This window comes from Symphalangus syndactylus, chromosome 9 (genome assembly GCF_028878055.3).
Source record: "Symphalangus syndactylus isolate Jambi chromosome 9, NHGRI_mSymSyn1-v2.1_pri, whole genome shotgun sequence".
NCBI lineage: Eukaryota > Metazoa > Chordata > Mammalia > Primates > Hylobatidae > Symphalangus > Symphalangus syndactylus.
The window spans coordinates 8,333,944-8,358,055 of record NC_072431.2 but is presented as its reverse complement, the minus strand read 5'-3'; the positions used below and the strand labels follow the sequence as shown (position 1 = coordinate 8,358,055).

General features: G+C 32.7%; 1 protein-coding gene across 2 annotated transcripts in view; it reads right to left on the bottom strand.

The window, feature by feature from the left end:
- Positions 1-24,112, bottom strand: part of MDGA2 (MAM domain containing glycosylphosphatidylinositol anchor 2) — an 837,606-nt gene that overhangs the window by 36,440 nt on the left and 777,054 nt on the right. For both annotated transcript variants that reach the window (XM_055291423.2, XM_055291424.2), the window contains exons 11-14: positions 12,275-12,452; positions 7,469-7,489; positions 4,035-4,190; positions 3,419-3,577 (exon numbers count right to left, since the gene is read on the bottom strand). In XM_055291423.2, coding sequence (XP_055147398.1) covers positions 3,419-3,577; positions 4,035-4,190; positions 7,469-7,489; positions 12,275-12,452 — 514 coding nt within the window. The remainder of the gene's footprint in view (positions 1-3,418; positions 3,578-4,034; positions 4,191-7,468; positions 7,490-12,274; positions 12,453-24,112) is intronic.

Genomic DNA, 24,112 nt, shown 5'->3' with positions numbered 1-24,112 from the left:
CTTAGGAGAGACCTTGAGCCAAAGGCACTCAGCTGAGCTACACTTGTATTGACCCACAGCAACGGTGAGATAATAAATATTTGTTGTTTTAAGTCACAAAAGTTTGGGGAAATTTGTTATACTGCACATGATAAGTAATGCAACATATTTGACTTTAGTTCAAAGAGGAATCTCTCTTCTTAGTACGGTATTGCTCATTTCTGTATTAGATAATTATGAACCTTCTCAATGGTATACCATCCTTTAGTCACAGTTAAAAGATCAAGATTTATTTACAATTACTCACGAAGTTATAAATTTAATTAGGCTATTAGAAATTCAGGACAAGGCATCTTTGAATATCGATTACCAAAAGAATGACTAAAACTGAAAATACAATTTGCAAAACCAGTGGCTATAAATGCCTCCTGAGTTTACAGATGAATGAAAGTCTGAAAATAATATATGCAAAGAGGGCACGTTTTAACTACCAGCAGATCTCTCTACTGAACTATCTCATCTAGCTTTAACTGATTACTCAATGTCTGGACCAGGTATTTTTGCCTAGATTTTAGTAAGCAGCATGCCTGCAGCTTGCTGAGAGGAACCCAAGTAACAGACCTGATACCCAGCCTGCAACCTTCAGTCTGATGAAGCAAAGAAATGACACAGGGGTCAAAATGTAAATGTTTGCCAAGAAATGGAGACCTGTCCTCCTAATTTCCCCTTATCCCAAAATAATCAGAATAAAACTAGCAGAACGTCAACTGGACATTCATTGACAATAAAGAAGATAAGACTAACAACTATTAAGTTAAAAGTATATTACAATGATGTATTAAAAGTATTTTTAAAGTATTCTTAAAATTATTTTAAAATAAAGCCCTAAAATCTAGTCTCATAAATAAGGTGAACATATTTTATGACTTAAAATAATTCAAAATATTGGTCTTGGAAATATTTATTTAAAAATCAATTAAAATATGTGTTCCAATGTAAACTGGAAGAGGGGAAAGAAAGTACATGAAACATATTCAAAATAAAGAGGAAATAGAGTATACATTACTGACAAAAAGGAAGAATTAGAGTTGAGCTAATCCTACATTAGTAATAATATAGTAATCCCACAATAAATAAAATGGCTTGGCAATTATGTGATTTGTTTCCTTTCATTGGTTTTTTAAGTGATTCCCAGTCTAGATTCTGTTTCTGAATGATTTTACCTATTTTTATGTTTATTTTCCAAATCAAATATCTCATTATGCTTTTTGATTGCAGAAAATCTAATAACTCAGCCACTACTAAATAACTGTCACATACTTAGCTAGGCTTGCAAAATCTTCCAACAACTGTTCCTGCACAGTAATAAAACAGGCAGACTCTGTCCAGCTTCCCATGTTTGTATTATGGCTTCACTACTTAGCCATATGATGGGCATGGTAACTAAAGTTCTTTGTATTTCAATTTTGTTATCTATGAAACAGGATAATGATTTTAATAAGCACAAATGTTGATCGTAAAAATTAAGAGAAATAATCCACAAAGTATCCTAGCCTATGGTGAGTACTTCATAAATGTCAACTATTATTTTATTATTGCTATTATTATTGCTATTTCAGATTCAAAGTAACCTAAGATGATGAGTGTCTGCCATCTGGTTGAAGATACTATGTATGTTGCCTAATTTAACTTAAACTACAGCTTTCTGAAATAAGAGTTCTTATTCTCATTTTACAGATAAGGAAACTAAGGTTCAGACATTTTAAATGATTTCTCTAAAGTATTATAGTGATGAAGTGCTACAGCCAAGTTCCTGCCTGGGTCTCCTGACTTCAAGTTTATAGTAGTTTAACTTCTCAAAAGCTTTCTGGCTGGGCACAATGACTCATGCCTGTAATCCCCACATTTTGAGAGGCGGACGTGGGAAGATTGCTTGAGACCAGCCTGGGCAACATAGCAAGAGCCTGTCTCATAAAATATAAAAATAAAAATAAATTATAAAACAAAACAAAAAAACCCAAGTGCTGTCCGTTTAGGCTTGTCAGTATACTGTGAAGAATACTACTTAATGCTGTTTGGTATGAGTTTGAATCCCAGCACAACCATTTACTTGGCAGCTCACGCAAACTTCTTGAGGTTCAGTTTTCTCCACGGTAAAAGATGGACAGTGATGTTCACTTTTACAAATTTAATTGAGAGTATTACTTAGCTTAAATAATATGGTGGCTGATACATATTATGTGTCCAATTGTATTAGTTTATATCATATATATATTTATACTATTATTTTATTAATTTATATAAAGACACTAATGTAATCCTAACTTCTCAAATTTTACTTCCTTATTACCAGTGCCTTAACCCTCCCTGTGCTAATCTCTGCTTATTGAAAACATGCTCCTTTTGCATACCAGAGAAATGCTCTTATTTATATTGATGCAGTGACTCATTCCTTAACTAGATACAGATCCACAATCCCTGGTTCAAGCTCTATGGGGTTAGATATGCTTCATTATTCAGAATTTTGTCTTATGTTAGAAAGGTGAGAGATTATATCACTTACATTATGTGATATCTCCTGGAATGGTCTGGAGTAGAATCCTATTATTAAGAACAGTAATATTTTTTGCTGCAAATGGTATAAATGTCCACATTTATTTGGATAGAGACTATAAATAGGTTCATATCAGTTCAGGTTATATATCAGGCTAACATGTAATGTCAAATAATTAAATTTTAAAAATTGATATTCAGTTCTCAGGATTTGAGAACTGCACATAAAGAATGGTAGACCTGCATGATCTTTTTCCCCGCAGAGTTTACTAGGTCTACTCTGAGTGTCACGTCGTGCTCTATATAGCACAGTTGTGCATCTAATCTTATCCTCTATTACTGTACAAGGTCTCTATGGGAAGGAAATGTGTCTTTATCTTTGTATGCTGTGCAGGACCTAGAACGTTCTTAAATCTTACTGGGTGTGTTTGGCATACTTTAAAAACATGAAAAAAAATCACACCAATATTTCAAATATGTGGATGGTGCTAAAAATAACTGTCAATATAGCAACATGACAATATTGATTTCATCATGATTAATATGCATTCAGTCACTATTGAAGCAAGTTTCTTTGGAAAGAAGCAGCCTAAATTATGCTGTGTCAATTCCATGAGACCTGGTAAAGAATTTAACTCACTGATTGTCTACCTGATTTAGGATTCCAAAGGGAGGTAGGTGATGCTCTAAAATGTCAAATTCTAATCTAAATTAGATGGTGGGAAAAAATTCTTAGTATCTTCTTTTGCAATTTGCAGATAAATCATTTAAAAAGTAAATTATAGCATTCTTTGACCAAAAATTGTTTTAATGCTGTCTGTTTATGAACCTTTTTCTTCTTAGTTATCATTAATTTTATAATAATTAGTAATTATTGCTGTCTCACCTATATGTTGTCCATACATGTGATAAAAGAAGCTGAAACAATATGCAGTGTTTGTGGGTCCGTAAGGGTTTTTGGGAGCTATGCTGAAAACAGGGCTGAGAAGTCGCGCCTTTTCGCCTTCCAATCTGGGTCGTGATGTCTCAATGTACATATAAAAACCTTAAAATAGACAAAATAAAGTGTTTAAACATATTATTCTTAGGCATAATGAAATTTCAAATCACTGAGAAGTCTTATAGTTTTCATACAAAATAAAGATGGATAGGAAGATTTGTATCTCATTTATAAAATCTGTATGTGTATATGTAACTGATAGTGGCTTTAACACAAAGAATAAATGATCTACCAAATTAAAGATAAAATGTATAAAAAGTTGAGAATAAATTAGAAATTTAGACTCGAATTATCAAAAAATTCCTATTCTCTCTACTATACATAGCAGTGAATTCTGAGAAAAAAATTAATGTCTACAAAGTTTTGTAAATATCGAAATTGATACTGTATAGAAAATTTAATATTTTATTCATAATCTTCAAACATATGGCTAAAATTAGTATTTCATATTTATAGCAGTTTTTAAAAGTCTCTAACTGCTATGAACACAAAAGGTCAATACCTTCTTTGGAGCCACTACGGTCAGCATTAGGTCCTGTATTAGGAGTATATTTTGTATTTCTTGTTGCTGTACTTTGTTTTGTCCAGTCAAAATTATCTGTATCGTCTTGAGTGAACAAACAAATATTACCATCTTCAAATCCACAATGAAATTCTCCTGTTGATAAATTTTAATTAAATTAATATTAATTAAATTAAGACACATACTGCAATATTTTCATAAGAAAAATGTAAAATATTACATAATAATAATAATGCAATATTGTGATAATGGCATGAGAGCCATAATAGTGCAGAAGATTACAACTAAACATAAAACCAATCTAATTTTAATGAAAAAGTAAAAGAATTTTACATGTAAGTTAATATCTTATTGAATAATTAAGACTCACATAATTTTTCTCTAAAATATCCAGGTAACTGAAATTAAAGAATACAATTTATGCTTGAATTATTGCTGAAGAATTTTCCCAACTTTCATTTTGTCAGTATAGAAACAATCAAAACAAAACTGTCAGTTGGAAAATTACCTTTTTTAATTTACCTGAGGGTAGTTTTAAATTGCTATACTTTAAGTTTATAATTTTTCATGCATGTCTAGAGATGCTTTTAAATATCCATTTGCATAAATGGAAATGTGTTTAGGGCAAGCTAATAGCAAATTATTTTGAAAAGTATTTATCCTTCCTACTTCATCTGAATGTGGGTTTCCCAGATACTTGAAATTCAGTATGGAAATGAAGTAATTAAAAGATCTTTTAAAGACTTTGAAGGACTGTGATTTCTTGGATGCCTAACTTATGTTACGTTCAGGGCCAACATAAGTTCAGAGAAAGACTTTTTCGGCTATCCCTGAAATGTGGGTGGTAGTAGTAATGTTTCTAGGTATCAAAGGTTATCTTATTGCTTGAAAAAATAGGTATAAATAAAGAAGTAGGTAAGGTCCACTAGATACATTATTAAAGAGTGTGTATCCTTGAGAAAAAATAAACGTAATGTATATTATTTCACTCAGCCTCATAACAACTCTATGAAATCACAATAATCCTTACTCATGAGGTGTTACAGAGGAGAAAACTTTGGCAAAGGTCAGCTATTAAATGATAAAGTCAAATGGAATCCAAATTCCCTGGAATTCATAGAGATATAAACACTTAAAGAACAGAGACTTCCACTGTAGTCTCTCTCCAACCTACCCACAGGGGTTAGATTTATCAGATATCCTTGGAAATGGAGCCCTGGTTGACATCATGTACCTGAATTAACTGAAAATTTTGGGTACTTACAAATAAAAATAAAACAGAAGGCTTTTCCCTTTCAATTTAGGGCATGAGTTTGTTTTTGTTTTTTATACTAAACACTTGCTTTATCTCTTTGTATTTATTTATATTCTATATTCTGGGTAGGTAAGGTTACAGGAAACATACATATTTAAGGGAGTCTAAATAAATAAATCAATAAATTTCCAAATAAACAATGTTGTACATAAAATATTTATTAGGCACATATTTATGTCACAGACCTTGTACCAAACAAGACATGACTTTTTGATGCTACAAGCTGGAAAAATAATGTTGGTAACAGCAGTGTAGCAGTGTATGCATTTACATACATGCATGTATTTCTTTAAAGATATTTTAGGTATGACATGAAATTCCATTAGTTGCTACTCTGGAGTTTTGAATCTCATAAAGGCAATGTTTGATTTTGAATGTTTTCAGTCATTTAATTACATATCACATATGCCCAAAAAAGAGTCGCAGAAAAAATGTACAGATTAAGGATTTCGGTTTATATATCTACTGCCAAGTCTCACTTTTTATATGTTATTTAAAATTATGTAAAATGAATTTTTATAACACCGTTGAACCATTTTTTTTGTAATTTAAACTTGGTTAAAAAGAGAAAATATCTTGTCTTTAAAATCAATACAATAATTTTTGAGACCTAAATATTTAAGTCTTTCATAGTAAAATTAAGCAAAAATGCAGCTTACGAAAACTACAAAAAATGTCAGCTGTGCCTAAAAATTTTCATAGTTTAGGTTATTTTACACGGTGTAAGTTGTTTATAATATTATAACTAGTATAACAATTCAAGTCAAACAAAGATACTTAAGCAACATCAAGAGCTCTTGATTCCTTCTAAGGACATACATCTTTATAATAAATAAACCTATTACTGAAGAAAATTTATAGAAAATTGGCAGGTAAAATGAAAACGAAACTCACTAGTCAAAACCCAAGAATTTTATGATTGTCCTGTCACTTTAAAAAGAGACAGTTATAAATATGTGCAAATACATTTATTCATTTAAAAAGTTTATCAGAATAAGGAATATCTGATAGATAATGACAATGCAGTGAGCTGTACAAACTTTTCAAAAGCCAGTGTAATATAAAATACTAAAAGAGTTAATAAGTAAGAAAGTAATAAAGTCCAGGATTTTCACAAAGATATAGAACCGAGAATCGAGTGGATCTTGAATTTTCCACTGGTTTTCTAATTACAACATGATTGTGGCAGAGTTTCTGGGACTACATAGAAATAATTAAAGATATTTTAAATATTCTCCATTATGTGGTCTTCAAAGTTTTGCTTTATTTGATCTGCAGAATTTTCCCTGAATCCTTCCCAATATGATGAAAAAATAAAAATAAAAACTCAGGAATAAGAATCCTGATACCCAGTGGTCCTTTTGCACCCAGAGATGATGCTCTTTAGTCCTTTAAACTTGTAAAAAATCTAACCTTAAATTACAAATAAATAGCTCTGATTTTAGAATATGTCTTCATAGTAAATCCTCTGTTGATTTAATATTATTTTCCAGGGAGAGAGAAGTTTTCATGTATGGGAATATTTTTCAGGTAGATACATATCATCTTATAACGTTTAATATAAAACAAAATAAAACCTTTCCAGAAGTCCCCAAATTTAACAATTTTACAGAATTCATAACCTAAATTAGACCAAATACATTGGGGTATAAACTAGTGTTCTATAAAAGAAAGTCTCAAACCCATCAAATACCAACTTTCTAAGTAACCATACTCTTTTATAAGTGGAATATAGACATTCAAAGAAGGAAAATCAAAGAAACGTGTAACAACAATAAAAAATGATATGCAATCCCACAAAAGAAAAAATAATCCCACAGCTGTAGAAATAGCAAATATTAAGCAGGTTGATAAATGGCTCCATATTTCAATATTTAAGAAAATCTATAAATCTCAATTATCAGTAATAAAAAATTTGTATTTATACTTCTATCCTTTGAAATTTAAAATCTACATTTAATGCCAATTTTACTGATTCTGAACCATGGTGTTTTAAACCACCTAAGCATAGTTACTAAACAATCTTTGTATATTTATAAACATTCTATTTTTGTATTTATTAAATATAGTGCCATTTCGTAAGTTAAAATATACTTACTCAAATGAGGATTTACAGGAGCTACAAGAAAAGCAAAAGAAACAACAAAAAAACAATGTTAGCATGGCTTGAATGTCTTTTATAAATAAAAGTCTAATCAGTATCTCATAGTTCCTTACCAAAACTTAATGATCTTTCCCACTGTGGCCATTGAGATTTATATCTGCAATCCATTTTGTTTTAGAGGACTGAATATAATCTGCCTTGGAGCTCAGCAATAACAGCCTCAAATTACCAAAAACACCAATGCTAAATAGCACAGGAAATGTTCCCTTTTCAAGGTATAGAGTTTCTGACCTCTTAAATATCTGAACCAGTACCAAACAAAAATACTCAGATATCAAAACTGAGGCTGAAACTAGGCCAATCTATAATCTAGATGATTTAAAAATGAAAACAATTATCTAGCAGAATTTCCACTTTTGTTTTTTGCTGTTTTCTACTTCTACTGAGAGTAAAGTAGAAAGTTCATGGCACAGATGAAAATAAAGCAATCCTGATATCATGTTGTAATATGTGTACTAAAACGAATAGCTACATCAATGCCTTTTTGTTTAATTACAGTAAAATACACATATACATACACACGTATGCATGCACACAGAATTTTAAAATGATGAGCAACACATTTTGTGTTCTGGGATACCAAAAGAATTTTTTTCCCAGAACACTAATTATATTTGCAATACAAGTGCCAATGAATTTCCACCCAAAGATAAATGAATACTTTAAATATTACTAACACATCAACAAAAATATCTCTCATCTAAGGGCCAAATTTGTATCTGTATGTATCAATTAACCACTTATCACTCTGAGAAAATATTCCAATCTGGATGAAGGAGAGCATTGATGTAATTCCCCAGGATTACAATGGGCAGAATGTAGTTTCCCAGGATTACAATTGGCAGTTAATCTACAGTGCAGAACTTATCTGATTTGTCATTTTCTTAGTGGCTGTCATTAACCACCTTTATTAATATTTGTGCTATAGTAATAAAGTCTGATGGGCAAAAATACTCATATATAATTGTAACATTAGTATACAAATGATAAATTTTAACAAGTAGAGTAAGTTTTTCAATGATTTTCACTATTCCTACATACAGAAGACAATTCCCATTACTGTAGTTGTTTTTCTGATTCTACATTCCACATTGCAAATTATGAAAAGAATAACATAGGAAAGGAACTGAAAGTGAACTAAAAATAACAATTTAATTTTATGGCAAGATATCAATGTATTTTAATTTTAAAATTAGTAAAAATTAAAATTATTTCATAGTTAATATGAAATTTTTTAAAAATTCTGTGCTATCTTTCAAAGATGTAAGCATCCTTGAATTATAATTTAGTTCTAAGATATGTCATATGTACATATAAAGCTCTTACCAGACTGAATTTTAATTGAGATTTCTCCTCCAACATTCTAGTCACCAAATTCACTATACATAATGCAGTTAACTTGTGAAAATTTGCACATCTAACTTCTAAATATTTCAGTGAGTCCAGTTTTTTCTTCTTTCATTTGAACTTGCATGTATAATTTTTTTATAAATGCATATTATAGACTATTATGTCCCCATAAAAATGCATATGTCAATGCTTAATCCCCAATATGATTGTATTTGGGGATAAAGCCTTTAGGGAGGTAATTAAGATTAAATTAATCTTGGCCCCAATCCAATGGGATTGGGAGGAGACACCAGAGAGCTCTCCCTGCCATGTGAAGAAGACATGGTGAAAAGGTGACCATCTATAAATTAGGAAGAGAGCTCTCACCAGAAGCTCACTATGCCAGTGCTTTGATCTTGGACTTCTCAGCCTCTGAAAGTGTGAGAAATAAATTTGTGTTGTTTAAGCCTCCTACTATGGTATTTTGTTATGGCAGCCCAAACAGACTAAAAACCATTAAAGTATACATTGCCCAAACCTATATTACATAAAAATAATTCTAAAAAAAGTTGGAGATCTTAATATGTATGCCTAAGTGTGTAAAAACAATTTTGAAAACTTATTATTAAAAGTAATACCTATTTTCCGCATGTATTTTTCATTTTAGTTTGTTGCCTCAGAGTTTTCAATAACAACTATTGAGCTAATTAACTTTTTAAAATCTCTTAAGCAAAGTCATAATGGTCAATTAACTTTAGCAAAGAAGTAAAGATCTTCTCTAATGGAGTGATGAACCCTAATTCTAGTCAGGTTTGTCATTTCACAGTCATTTAACTTTGCAGGACACTGAAACTTTCTGGGTCCGAATATCTTCATCTTTTAAAGATATTGATATTAATGCACTCTACATTATACATCTTATGCTTCTGGTAAAAACTGTGAGGACAAACAACTTTAATGAGTTTTTAATAGTTTTACTTCACATTTCACGTTTGACAGTATTCACTACTTCCGCCTTAAGCAGGAAACGTATACTTAAGGGTAAACACAATGGAGTACTGCAGCTGCGAACAAAGCATTCTATTATCTTTTTAACTCAGGTTCTGATAATCAATGATAAAAAGAATCACTTTTGGCCGGGTGCTGTGGCTCATGCCCGTAAACCGAGCACTTTGGGAGGCTGAAGCGGGTGGATCACCTGAGGTCAGAAGTTCGAGACCAGGCTGCCCATGGAGAAACCCTCTCTCTACTAAACATACAAACATTAGCTGGGCGTGGTGGCAAGTGCCTGTAATACCAGCCACTGGGGAGGATGAGGCAGGAGATTCACTTGAACTCAAGAGGCGGAGGTTGCAGTGAGTGGAGATCACGCCACTGCACTCCAGCTTGGGAGACAGAGTGAGACTCCATCTCAAAAATTATATATATAGTAATAATAATATTCTACTGAAGCAATACAATAAATACGAACTGTTTAAATAATGATTCATTCAAACCTGAAATACATTGAAAATTCTATAGCTAATATTGAATGTTAAAATTCTAAAATGCACACATTTCAATTTTTAAAATATTTATCTCTTTAGTATACAGTAAAATAGCATATCTAGGCTGAGCGCAGTGGCTCATGCCTGTAATCTAGCACTTTGGGAGGCCGAGGCAGGTGGATCACCTGAGGTCGGGAGTTCGAGACCAGCCTGACCAACATGGAGAAACCTCGTCTCTACTAAAAATACAAAATTAGTAGGGCATGGTGGCACATGCCTGCAATCCCAGCTACTCGGGAGGCTGAGGCAGCATAATTGCTTGTACCTGGGAGGTGGAGGTTGGGGTGAGCCAAGATTGCAGCATTGCACTCCAGCCTAGGCAACAAAAGCAAAATCCTGTCTCAAAAAAAAAAAAAAAAAAAAAAAAAAAGAAAGAAAGAAAGAAAAAATATACCTAACTGCCATTGTTTCTCTCTGAGATATTAATTCGAGATAAAAGTTTTAGATCCACTTTTAACTTTTTCAAAGTTCTGCACTAATTTCTATTTTTCTCCAAATAGGACATTTAAGTAGTGAAGAAATATTTTATGCATATAGCTAATAAAAAGAAAACTTTCACTAACACACACACGCACAAACATTTAGCATTTTTTAACATTAGCAATATGAAAAATGAATGGCCACCAACAACCAAGACAAAAATCCAGCAACTAAGATGTCTTTTGATATGTATATCAATAAACCGGTACATTTATGCAATGGAGATTATTCAATGATAAAAAGAAATGTGCCATGAAGGAACAAAAAGGCATACAGCAATCTTATGTATTTCTAAGTGAAATAAGGAAGTCTAAAAAGTGCTACATGCTGTAGATTCCAAATTTACAACATTCCCGAAAAGGAGAAACTATAGACAGAGTAAACATATCATTGGTTGCCTGGACTGGAGAAAGGAGAGATAAATGGGTAGAGCACGGGGACTTTTCAGGCAATGAAACCATTCTGTGTGATACTGTAATGGTGGATAAATTATATATACTTGTCAAAATCCGTATAACTGCAAACACAAATAACTAATGTAAAATTTATTTTAATAATAATTTCTTAGTATTTGTTAACCAATTTTTACCAATGTACCACAATAATGTAAGATGTTAATAATAGGGATACTGTGTCAGGGAGACGGGGCTGTCCATACTTCCTGCCAATTTTCTGTAAACCTTAAACTACTCTAAAACTGAAATCTATTAATTTTATTTAAAAAACAGAAAATGGCATTTTGATCTTTTTTTACTTCTTTTTTTTTTTTTTGAGACGGAGTCTCGCCCTGTCCCCCAGGCTGGAGTGCAGTGGCGCAATCTCGGCTCACTGCAAGCTCCGCCTCCCGGGTTCACGCCATTCTCCTGCCTCAGCCTCCCGAGTAGCTGGGACTACAGGCGCCCGCCACCACGCCCGGCTAATTTTTTGTGTTTTTTAGTAGAGTCGGGGTTTCACCGTGGTCTCGATCTGCTGACCTCGTGATCTGCCCGCCTCGGCCTCCCAAAGTGCTGGGATTACAAGCGTGAGCCACCGCGCCCGGCCTTTTTTTACTTCTTAATAAGTTTTAAAGTCATCAAGAATTTGAAAAGATAAAATGCAGACAAATATTGTATTATAACTTGTGGGATCAAAAATAAACATTGCTTATATCGCATAGGTTCACAATTAACTAAATTATTCTGTATCTCTACATTTGTAATCAAATGTCACATTTATGGTGATTAAGGTTTTGGTTTTGGTTTTGTTGTTTAGTTAACCGGCTAATGATCCAGAAAGTCAATATGCTAAGTTTTACTTCGTGTCTAAATTTGGTAGATAGCAGCAACCAAAATTTTCCATATAGTTACATATATAAATAAATAATTTTAAATGAAAGGCTACTTACCACTATATTTGATCACACGAATTGTTGAATCTCCTTCACCAAATTTGGTGAGAGGAGTCAGTCGGACTTCATAAGCTTCTGGTTTAATTAGCTCTGTCAAGTTATATGTAATTAATTCTCCCTTTTGAATATTCCCATTTATTTTAATCTCCTGCTCCCACCAACGCTGCTGTCCAGCCTGAAATCAAAACAATAGAATAATGTTCCCAGTATGTTCTTCAGAGGTACTAAGAAAATTGAAAACAAATTCTGAAATTTTATGAAATCAAAAAGCACTTTATATTAATGAATACATATTATTAAAGTTCAAGTTTCTATAACGAGAAACAAATTTTGAGATGTTTACATGCAGATGTTTGCAGGTAATTGCCAAATGATCAGAGGTATTTAATAGATTTAATATATCATCTAATGTTTAGTAAGAGTCAGAAAATTCCAGAGTGTCTCTGATCTCAAAGTCGGGAGAGATCTAAGTTTAGCTACTTCTTGCTTAACATATTAATGGCATATGAGATTCTTGAATACTTACAATTCTATCACATCAGCAAACATATGCATTGCATATATAACAGTTCCCATATATTCTGGGCATTAGAAGTATAAAACAAAGACAAATCCTTAATTTTTCAAGTTTATTAAAAAGAGAGGCACAATAAACAAATGTATAATATAAAATTTCAGTTAGTCATATGTACAATAAGGAAAAATAAAAAATCACAAGGAGATTAAGAGTCATAGTGGGAAGGCTGGAGAGGGGTACTCTTCAGTTAATCAGAGGACATCTCCATAAGAAGAATGTTGGGAAGTTAAGATGAAGGCTAGGAATTTACCGTAGGATTTGGCAAGATGGAAGCAATGGTCTCCTTGAAATAAATGGTGTCAGAGTAATGAAATGAAAGTGTGATTGTAATATGTTAAAAGAAGAATGAGTTTCACAATACTTCCCTCACTAAAAAATCACAATGCTCAGATAATTTCACAGCAGAGTTATCAAATTGTTCAGGAAAGAATTCTAATCTTTTATAAAATCTTGCAGATATTTTTAAAAAGAAAAACAATAACGGTCCAGCTAGGTTATTTAATTTAAACCAAAAAGTAAGGATGGTACAAGAAAGAAAAACTATATGTATACAAACCAAATTCATAAAGTTTTAACATACAGTATTGTTTCCAAATTCATCATACAGTACTGTTAGCAAATTCATCAAGTTTTACATCCAGTATTGTTTCTCTTGCAAGGATGCAGGAATTGCTTAACATTAGAAAATATGTTAACATAGTTAACTGGTAAAAGAAGAAAAAACATATTTCTACTAGATGGAGAAAAATTTGGGAAACATCAACTCCTATTTATAATAAAACTATGAACAAGCTAGGAATGAAAGGGAACTTGATTAATCGGATAAAGAAGATCCAGCAAAAAGGTAGGGGATGATTTATTTTTAATGCTTATATATTAGAAATTTTTTTAGAATTACAAGTGAGAATGCTCAACATAATCTATTTAAAATTGTACTTTAGTAACAATAAAGTGTATAATAATTGGAAAAACAAAACCAAAATAGATCTATAGTTGTCTACATAGAAATCTCTCTCTTTCCTTTTCTCTCGCTCTATCCTTCCATATGCATATACACTTGAATGTCTTTTACAAGCACTTTGAAGCTTTGTTAAATTTATGCATATAATTTATTAGACAAGATAACAGGTAATCCACAACTTCGTTTGCTATTGTAAATTGTGACTTTTAAGCTATTAATATTTTGCTGGCTTATACAATTATGACAAATTTTTTTATTCTCCTTAATTCAGATATATATATATATGACAGATACAGTCCTCTTTCTGTATGTATCTAAACATATAGTATGCATCATTGCCTTGTAATATGTGTCTGATATTTTTCATAGCGGAAATCTATGGTATCCTTTTTCATGGGGCTTTTCTCCTTTTATTTGCTGGGTTATTTTTCACTGGGTGCTGATAATATGGCTTAAAATTCCATTATTGGGGGTTATCTGTGGCCTATGACAAGACATACTCTGTACAGATGTACCATTGTTTCTAACATGCTCCTAAGGTCATCAACAATATGGCTTACTTTTACTTTGATTGTGAAACTCTTTGGTGTCACAAATTAGAGTGAAGAAGATCCCTTGCTTTGAGTAGGCCTTGAGTTACATTGCTGTCTGCCACAATGGTGCCAAACTATTAAGAATCAAAGTTCAAGTTTGTCTGGGTTGGCAAACAGCTGAGGGCAAAAGTAGTTTGGACAGAAATTCTGTTTGTTACTTTGGAATGCCATTTTCCTTGGATTTTTACCTAGTACTTTCTCTATGTACACACACACGTACACACTATATGCACATGTACACACACATACACATATCACACATGCACATATGTTCACATATGTGATGTGTGCTACTGGCACAGTCCTACACAAATGACAAATTAAATAAAGGAATGGGACAGAAAGCCCAAATATGAAATCTATAGAGTGTCTGCACAAAAGAGAGAAAAATATATACTATTCAATTGGTTATGCACATGGAAAAAAACCACTTGAATTGGAACCTTATATCATATCTTATACATAAAATTCAGTCTCAGGAGAATTCAACAATTAAATTTAAAACACAAAATTTAAATCATTTAGGAAAAAATACAGAAAAAATGTTATTATAATCTCAGGTAAAACATTACTTTATTTTTTTTTTTTTTCTAAGACAGTCTCACTCTGTCACCTAGGCTGGAGTGCAATGGTGCTATCTTGGCTCACTGCAACCTCCCCCTCCAGGATTAAAGCAATTCTCCTGCCTCGGCCTCCTGAGTAACTGGAATTACAGGCATCCACCACCATGCCTGGCTAATTTTTTGTATTTTTAGTAGAGACAGGGTTACACCATGTTGGCCAGGCTGGTCTCAAACTCTTTACCTCAAGTGATCACCCACCTCGGCCTCCTGAAGTGCTGGGATTACAGGTGTAAGTCACCGTGCCTGGCCAATATATTGCTTTCTTAAACAGTACAGGGAAGGATGAATCACGAAGAAAAAGATTGATAAATTTGTCTATCAAATTTAAATTAATTAAATATAAACTTTCAAGTTAAAAAATTTGTTCTCATCAGTATTCACCATTAAACAGGAAAAATACAAGCCAGAGGTTTGAAGAAGATATTTTACACATGTTAATATACACAATTAAATAGACTTTATTAAAAACTCGTTTTAATAAACAAGGAAAAGAATTCGGTAGCAAATTGAGCTAAATAACAAGCAATTCATAGATGGGGAAGCCCAAATAAGTAAGTAACTAAAGAAGAGGCTTAGCCTCACAATGAATCAAGGAAATGGAAATTAAAACCACAACATTATTTTCCACCATCAAGTAGGCAAAAACTTTTTAAAAATTAACTATTAGGGCTTTGTATAGATGTAAAACAATGAGAATCTTTGTGCATGTCAGAACCAGGGGATGGGGTGGGAAACAAATGAGATATTTATCCTACGTATAAGCTAACAAGTTAGCCTGCCACAATATCATGAATATTAGCAGAAGACTGGAGACTACTTGGTCAGAGAAAATGACTCATGACTCAGCATAAATCCCAAGCTTTATTTTAGCATTGATCCTCCTTACCTCCGAAGTTCCACAGAAGTACTGCAGATGTGCCAAGGAGGACGCTGCACATGCCTTGATTGTGCATCACATCTGAAGGACTCTGAGTTTAAGAAACCTTAGTCTTTATAACTGATAGTAACCAAATGTGTCCAACCATTGCCCAGAAAGGAGACATCACAGGACATCAAACAAACAAACCTCCCCTCTGTTCCAGAGGAAGACACTACATTCAAAAGACATTTGCTATGCTAATAACTCGAAAAGACAGGGTGTAATAAAAGGGCAACTGGTGCCTCTGGGCACAAGACACAAAGAAATATAAGCAATCCATGAAAAATTGTCTTTCAAACATGTATCCTTGATGAAAATGCAAATTGGTATAGTTTGGAGAGTAATTTGCATTAAAAGCCATGTTACAATGAGAACTGGTAAATTCTTATACTTGGAAACAAGTATATTCATGGCATAGAAAATGGAAAATGATCTATACCTCAATCGTTTAAGAGGTGATAATGAAATTGTAGACTGTTCATAAACTGGAATATAAAATGTAGCATGAAAAAGGAACCTATGCAACATACATCAACATGGAAAATTTTCACAAAAGTAATATTGAACTAAAATTAATTTTGAAGAAGATATGTTATAAAATTTAGTTTTAAACTATGCATTTTAAAGAGGATGTATAGATATGTACATATTAAAGAATAAACAAATGAAGAGAAATAGTAAACACTGAGTTGAAGATACTGTTTAAATAGGTTAGAAGAGTGCAAGAGATGATGATGCAATTGTGAGGGGTAAAGAAAGGACTTCAACTCTACCGAGTGATTTTTGTTTTGTTTTGTTTTAGATTAATGGTAGATGTAAAAATTATGATTATGTTATTTTGTGTAGGCCTGAAATGTTTCTCTGTTTTTAATAAAGAGAATTAGAGAATAAAAGAGAGAAGGAATTCTGAATTTTCTTAAAACTCTTTCTCCCTTGAATTCTATGGCAGTGCTCTCTCTCATATTGCTTCCCACATCTGCATCTTTGGCTACTCCTTATTTTCTTTTCCCGTGTTCTAAATGTTGATGTTCAACAGAATTTTGTATATGGCGTTTTTGGTACTCTGTATTAGTGGTTCTCATATTTCCGCATATATGAGAAACACTAGATGACACTGTTAACCAAAATTCCAAGTCTCAACCATCAGTAATTATGGTTCAATGAGATCTAAAAATACAATCTTTAAAAAGCATCTCCTCTCCCACATAGTAATTTGGATACAAATAATCCAGAGGCTACATTTGGTGAGGCACAGATTAGTCCTGCTAAACCACCTCATTACTATTAATAGCTTCTTCTAGTGTCTCTACATTGATAACTTCGTAACTTGTATTTTCAGCTCAGAAAATTAAGAAAAAAATACATCTATTAGTCTTTACTATGTGCCACTATTTTAACTGTCTTATACCTATCATTATATGCAATATCCCACAAACCCTAGCAGGTAGTAACTATATTTAGCCCTATTTCATGAATGAAAAAACTGAGGCAGAGACAGGTTAAGGTAACTCTTTTAAGTGGCAGCTTCAGAATGTGGTTAGACCCAAAACGACTCTTTTTGGTATCACTTCCTCCTTTGCTTTCCCTGAATATATTGCTCCCTTAATTGTTTTTACCAGAGCCCTTATGTATTTAGTTATAATACACCACATCTGGTCATTAACTTGATAAAAATATGATGAAATTAAATGCCAGAATACAATGTATATTTAACTGGCCTCCAAGGAGTACGGCAGAAAATCAAAGTTATTTCAGTGAAAACTGCATACAGTCACTGAATTTACATACAGTGGTGAAGGAAAAAATCCTAATTCCACAGAAAGCACTTATCTTTCAGATAAGCATGCATAGTTAATACTAGGTATTAGGAAGCTTCTATTAGTTCGGTAGGTTAAAATTCTATAACATAATATAAATGATGATACTTTTACTGTCTCTTAATTTTAGATTTATATATATATGAACAATAGGCAAAGTGCTATGATTTTAAAATGTAGATAATATCAATTTAAACACACAAAAATATATACAGAATAATTTATTTGACATTTTAGTGTTACCTAAAGACACAAGTTTAATCAAGGTGTACTTTTCTTGATGTTAACATAAGTTTAAATAAGAGTTTAATACCACTGAAATTTGTAGTACATTACAAAGGGACATGCAGGTATCCTCTTGTTATAATGAGTGTTCTACTCAAGTAATTTTAGTCAGGAGATACGTTGATGTTGTCACTTATTACAAACTCCAATGTCAATAACCTCATGTGTATTTAAAAAGCAATAACTTTGATTCCAAGTCTTTAATTTAAGTTGTAATGAAAGTGTATACTTCAGCAGTTGGTGGAATAAGCATTTAAATACTTCATATTGTATCTCAGTGAGCTGTGCAAAATGTAAAAATGGAAAACTAAATGCAATGTTTGCACATACACAAAAGGAGATGCAATATTCTTCCACTGATTGAACGTAATGCCAGAAAACCCTCAGAGAAGATGGGTTCTAAACAATACAGCAGATGACAATCCCAGATCATACTTATAAGCATGATGATATGTAAGTAAGTGTTAAACTATGTTCTTCATGTCAATTTTAAAAATCCATTTAATTTTTCTTTTATCCCCAGGAGGTATATTCCATTCAGATGATTTAGAGGTTAGCCTAAAAACCCCCAAGTACCCTAAAGTGAGACTTTATTAAAAACTGTAATTTGTTATTTTTACCACAGAAGATAATTAAAAAGCTATTGCTGAAAAGGTCTCCAGAGGAAAAACCATGTTAATTTTTTCTCTTAATTTTATAAGAAACAAAATTAACTAATTTAAAAGCAGAAGGCTGCAACAGATTCTGAAATGTGAAGGGAATAAAAGTGGTCATGTTTTCCTCTTTTTTTTTTTTTTGGACTACAAATCTTTTTTTTTCTTTTTTAAATTTTATTATTATTATACTTTAAGTTTTAGGGTACATGTGCACAACGTGCAGGTTTGTTACATATGTATCCATGTGCAATGTTGGTGTGCTGCACCCATTAACTCGTCATTTAGCATTAGGTATATCACCTAATGCTGTCCCTCCCCCCTCCCCCCACCCCACAACAGTCCCCAGTGTGTGACGTTCCCCTTCCTGTGTCCATGTGTTCTCATTGTTCAATTCCCACCTATGAGTGAGAACATGCGGTGAACCAGACTATAAATCTTTTTAACCACTATAATGAGCTCCATTGAAAAGTACCAGGTAAGTGAAAACTAAAACAAAAGAGGAAATGCAACAACTGAATACAAGGCATATATGTGTGCTTATTTCATTTATTTTTATGTAACTCTATAAGAGATTGATATATCCATTTTATAGGAAACTCCTATTCATGTTTAGCAACCATACTGATAGTAAAAATAATAGCTGACGTTAAAAATCCAGGAATTACAGACCCTAAATCATGCACACTAATGATTATCCAACAGAATAAGAAATCATGAAGATGACATTTTCATGCATTAAAATCAAATTGTCTTATAATCCCAAACAAAATGTAACACTGATTTTTGAGATGCACTATTATTTTAATAACCCCTTTTAGGGGAAAGGAGATAATAACTAACATGGCATTAAATGAATCTTATTTTTATTTTCTACTAATAATAGCAAACATTTATTCAACTAATTATATAACTTTTCTTCTTTCATTACCACAAATTTGAGTATCATCTTTTTACATTCAGCAAGAATTCTTCTGAGTAGGCACAGAAGAATTTCACATCATAGAAACATTTTGCTTATCATACTTTGCTCATGCTATTAACACCTTTAGAAGTGACTGTATTTTTTAGATATCCAGATATTTATAAGTTTTTATCTGCCTTTGGTCTTTGGAATCTTGCATTATTTTTATTAATTGAATTATGTCTAAATTAAAGAGTTTTCCTTGAAAGCATCCTGGTGTGGTAGAGGAGAGAATACTTCTTGTTTGAACTCAGTCAACTTCAACTGGTTTTTCTAGTTGTTTTCTAGTGTCTAGCATCTATAGCATTTATTTTTTATGTCCTTAGAACCGTCTTGGCCTTTAGTCACTAGTTCTAATCAGTCTGCATTTTTCTTAGGCAAATCACAAGTTCCTTGAGCCTAACATCATTATCTTTCCCTTTCTTTTGAAGGGGTGTGGGATTGGTGAATCCTGACAGCTTCCCCAGAACTACAGTAAGGCAAAGAAATACCAGGCTCCATTCCTTGAAAATTTGACTCAGTCTACCCTACTATGCTACTTGAGGGCTCCCCCAAGTGGGACCCAGATCTCAGAACTTCTAGGCAAGTCTTGCAATCTTCCTCAACTACACATTGGGAAGTGAGCATGCATCCTTCTTTCCTACTCTGCTGGGTTGTAGGTGCCTTTTATCAGGGAATATAGGCACCCACTCTATTGCCCTTCTTTATCAGGGAATGTAAGACCCACTCTATTGCTCTTCTCTCACTTATGCTAAAATAATCCTCTTTCCCACGCCTGGAACTCTGTATTTGCTTTGGGAATTGTTCGTGATATTTTCTATTCCTGACATAAAGCATTTCAGAACTCAATGCCTTTTCTCCCCTAGCCACTTGCTGCTCACTTCCACCACCATGACCTCTATTTGATTTAAATACTAGGTTTTCAAGGCTACCCTTTTTGCTTGGACTTTATACAATCTATTAAAAGTTCATTTGTCACCTTTCTTGTTTTGTGCAGGTGTGGGTTGGTCTTCTCATTCTTGTGCCATAAAACTTAGCCTTCTCTGTTGTAATTTTAAGTAATGAGAGAGCAGTTAATAAAGAAAATCACAAGAATAGAAAAATGCATTTGTTAATTTGTCAAATTCTCAACTGACCTTTTCAAAAAGTTTTTAACTTATACAGCAAACTATTTTCAACTTGCATTTAGCTTTGGGTATCTTGAAAATAATTCCCTATAGTATTTCTTATTTATATTTCTTTTAGCATCAGTTACTGATTATAAAGCAAAACAAACACAGCAGCCCTCAGGTAAAGCCAGCATTGAATGCGTCCACAGCATCAGTGGGTCCCTCAGTCTTTCATGCAGTTTAGCAAGTTTTCTTCCTTCACCTGTCTTAGTGAGCTACTGCTATTTGAAGAGATGTGAACTGGCTATGCAAGCAGAGTCTCTGGTAAAGCTCACCAGTAAATAAATGAAAGGCCTTGCAAATATACTTCAAGGATCTTTTTAAAGAAAACTAAGCATTAAGCACAGAGAACAAGGTCTTTAGTGACAACCAAGGGAAATATTCTTGCCCTGTCATCACAGAAATAGAAGTAATAGAAAAAGTAGAAAATGAAGTTGAAAAAACATTGAATCTGAAACTTCCTACACATATCAAGGGTGTTATGACAAAGTTAAACATGTGGTTCGAAAACAACTATGACACATACAATAAAACAGAACTTTGGAAAAAAGTAAGATATTTAGTAACTTGAAAAAAATTATTGCTTTCACAGTAGCTAAAGCTGAAGTGAAGATGAAAACAAAAACTCTCATTTTACATAGTCTTTAATATTTAGTACATATTTTATGTGACTTTACATTCCTAATACGTCAGTTTAAAGTATATTAAAGGGATAAACCTAGTGGCATCTGGATATACCTTATGAAGTAATTGCTTAAAAGTCATCCTCATTCCCAAGCAATATTCCTCATGGTGATGAATAATCAAGATCTCCACACAAGCCACAGTTTTCCTTTTTGAGTTTACTTTCAGACTTGGCCATAGCTCTTCAATTAAGATTATCATGCCAGTATGGTTCAGAGAATACTCAGGTTTGGTCACAGGCTCAGCTCACCATCCTTAAGCCCTAGCAGTGAGCCTCAGTTATTAAAGGAAAGGAAAAGGTTTGAACAAGGCTTTCCAGAGTTGTTGAGAAATGTGGAGAGCATTACAGGTTAATTAAATTGCTTTTACAATTGCACAAAAACACGGAATAAGAAACCTCAAATTTGCCAGGACTTTTTAATGACAAGACTTCTTTATAATACTTATAATAAATATCATAATAAATATTTTAAGAATTAAAAATGAAATGATATTTGAACTTTTGCAAGTTTCCTATCTAAACTTACAAAAGCAAATGTGTTATGTAGTAGAAGTTAATATGAGACATTCTGGCTCATAATACTCACTTTGGTCACAGTCGGGTTAACATACTCTCATCTGTGGGGAAATGAGCCTCTAACGGGAAACATCAGTCCTTAAGATACAAGTGACAACTTTATTAAAAATGTTTTTTAAATAAGCCTATTTAAAGAAAATAATATAAAAATGTGTTCACAAAGCAATAGTAATCAAAACAATATTGGACTAGCATAAAAACAGACATATAGACAAATGGAACAGAGAGCCTAGAAATAAGCATATACAGTCAACAAATTTTTCATAAGCCCACCAAGAAGACCCAATGAAGCAAGAATAGCCTCTTCAGTAAATAGTGTGGGAAAATGAATATCTACATGCAAAAGAATGAAACTGGCTCTTATCTTACACCATACACAGATTAACTCAAAATGGATTAAAGATCTACGCATAAGACCTGAAGCTATACAATCCTAGAAGAAAAAGGGGTGGAAGCCCCTTAATACTGGCTCCAACAAGAAATTTTTGGATATTTAACCAAAAGCATAAGCAGCAAAATAAAAAATAAACAACTGGGACTACATCAAACTAAAAAGCTTCAGTACAACAAAGGGAGCAATTAACAAAATGCAAAGCTAGCAATGAACTGTAAAAATCATGTGTGAACCACATTATCAGACAAAGGGTTAATGTCCAAACTATATAATGAACTCACGCAACCCGACAGCAAAAAAACAAATAATCTGACCTCTGCAAAAATAAGCAAAAGACAACAGATATTTCTTTAAAGAAGAAGTAAAACTGGTCAACAGGTTGATGAAAAGGTGCTCAATATCACTAATCATCAAGAAAATGAAAATCAAAACCAGAATGAAATACCATCTTACCACTGTTGGCATGACTATTATAAAAAAAAGTTGAGATAATAAGTGTTGGCAAAGGTTTGGAGATAAAGGAAACCTCTACACTATTACTGGGCATGTAGATTGCTTCAGCCATTGTGAAAAACAGTATGAAGCTTCCTTAAAAAGTTAAATATCGAAAGGCCATATGACCCAGAAATCTCTTTTCTAGATACCTACCCAGAAGAAATCACCAAATTATAAAGACAACTGCACACCCATGTTTATTGCATCATTATTCCTAGCAGCCAAGATATGGAAACAATGTAAATGTCCATGAATGAATGAACGGATAAAGAAATTGCAAATTACACAATTCAATATTACTCGGCTTTAAAAAAACAAGGTATTGCTATTTGCAACGGCAGGGCGGACCTAGAAGAATTAAGCGAAGTAAAATAAAGCAGACCTAGAAAGAAAAAGACTGCATGATCTCACTCTATATATGGAATCTAAAACAAAACAAAACAAAAACCCAAATACACAGAAATAGAACATGAACATGGAAAAGTGGCTACCAGGGGTGTAAGTGTGAGGAAAATGGAGAGATGGAGGCCAAAGGGTACAACGTTCAGTTATGTAGGATAAATAAGGATAGAAATTTCTCACAGAACAGAAGGACCACAGTTAATAGTATTACATAACATAAATTTGCTAAGAGAGTCGATTTTAGGTACTTGTACCACATACACCCACATATGGACAAACATAAGAGAACTATATAAGATAATGAATACGTTAATTTGTGAGACTGTAGTAATCATTGTATTTTGTGTATTTATATCAAAACATCATGTTGTATACCTTAAAAATGTACAATTAAAAATTAACAACAGTATATTCACATTTTAATACTACAAGTTTCTAGAAACAACTTTGACAACTACATTATTCTTTACATAGGAACTAAAAATGTAATCAAAGAGATTGAGCTATTTTAAAAATTATCTTCTGTGTTTTTAGTACAAATTGTACTATCAGTCTCCCTTAAATTCACTGTGATTTCAGCCAGTAGGGTGCCTAAATATGAAATTTATAATGTCACCATGGATATTTTACACATTTTTTTAGACTTCTATGTATATGTCCCTTAATTCCACCACCAGACATCAGAAAGCCTGACCCTTTAATGGCACATTTGATTAATTTTC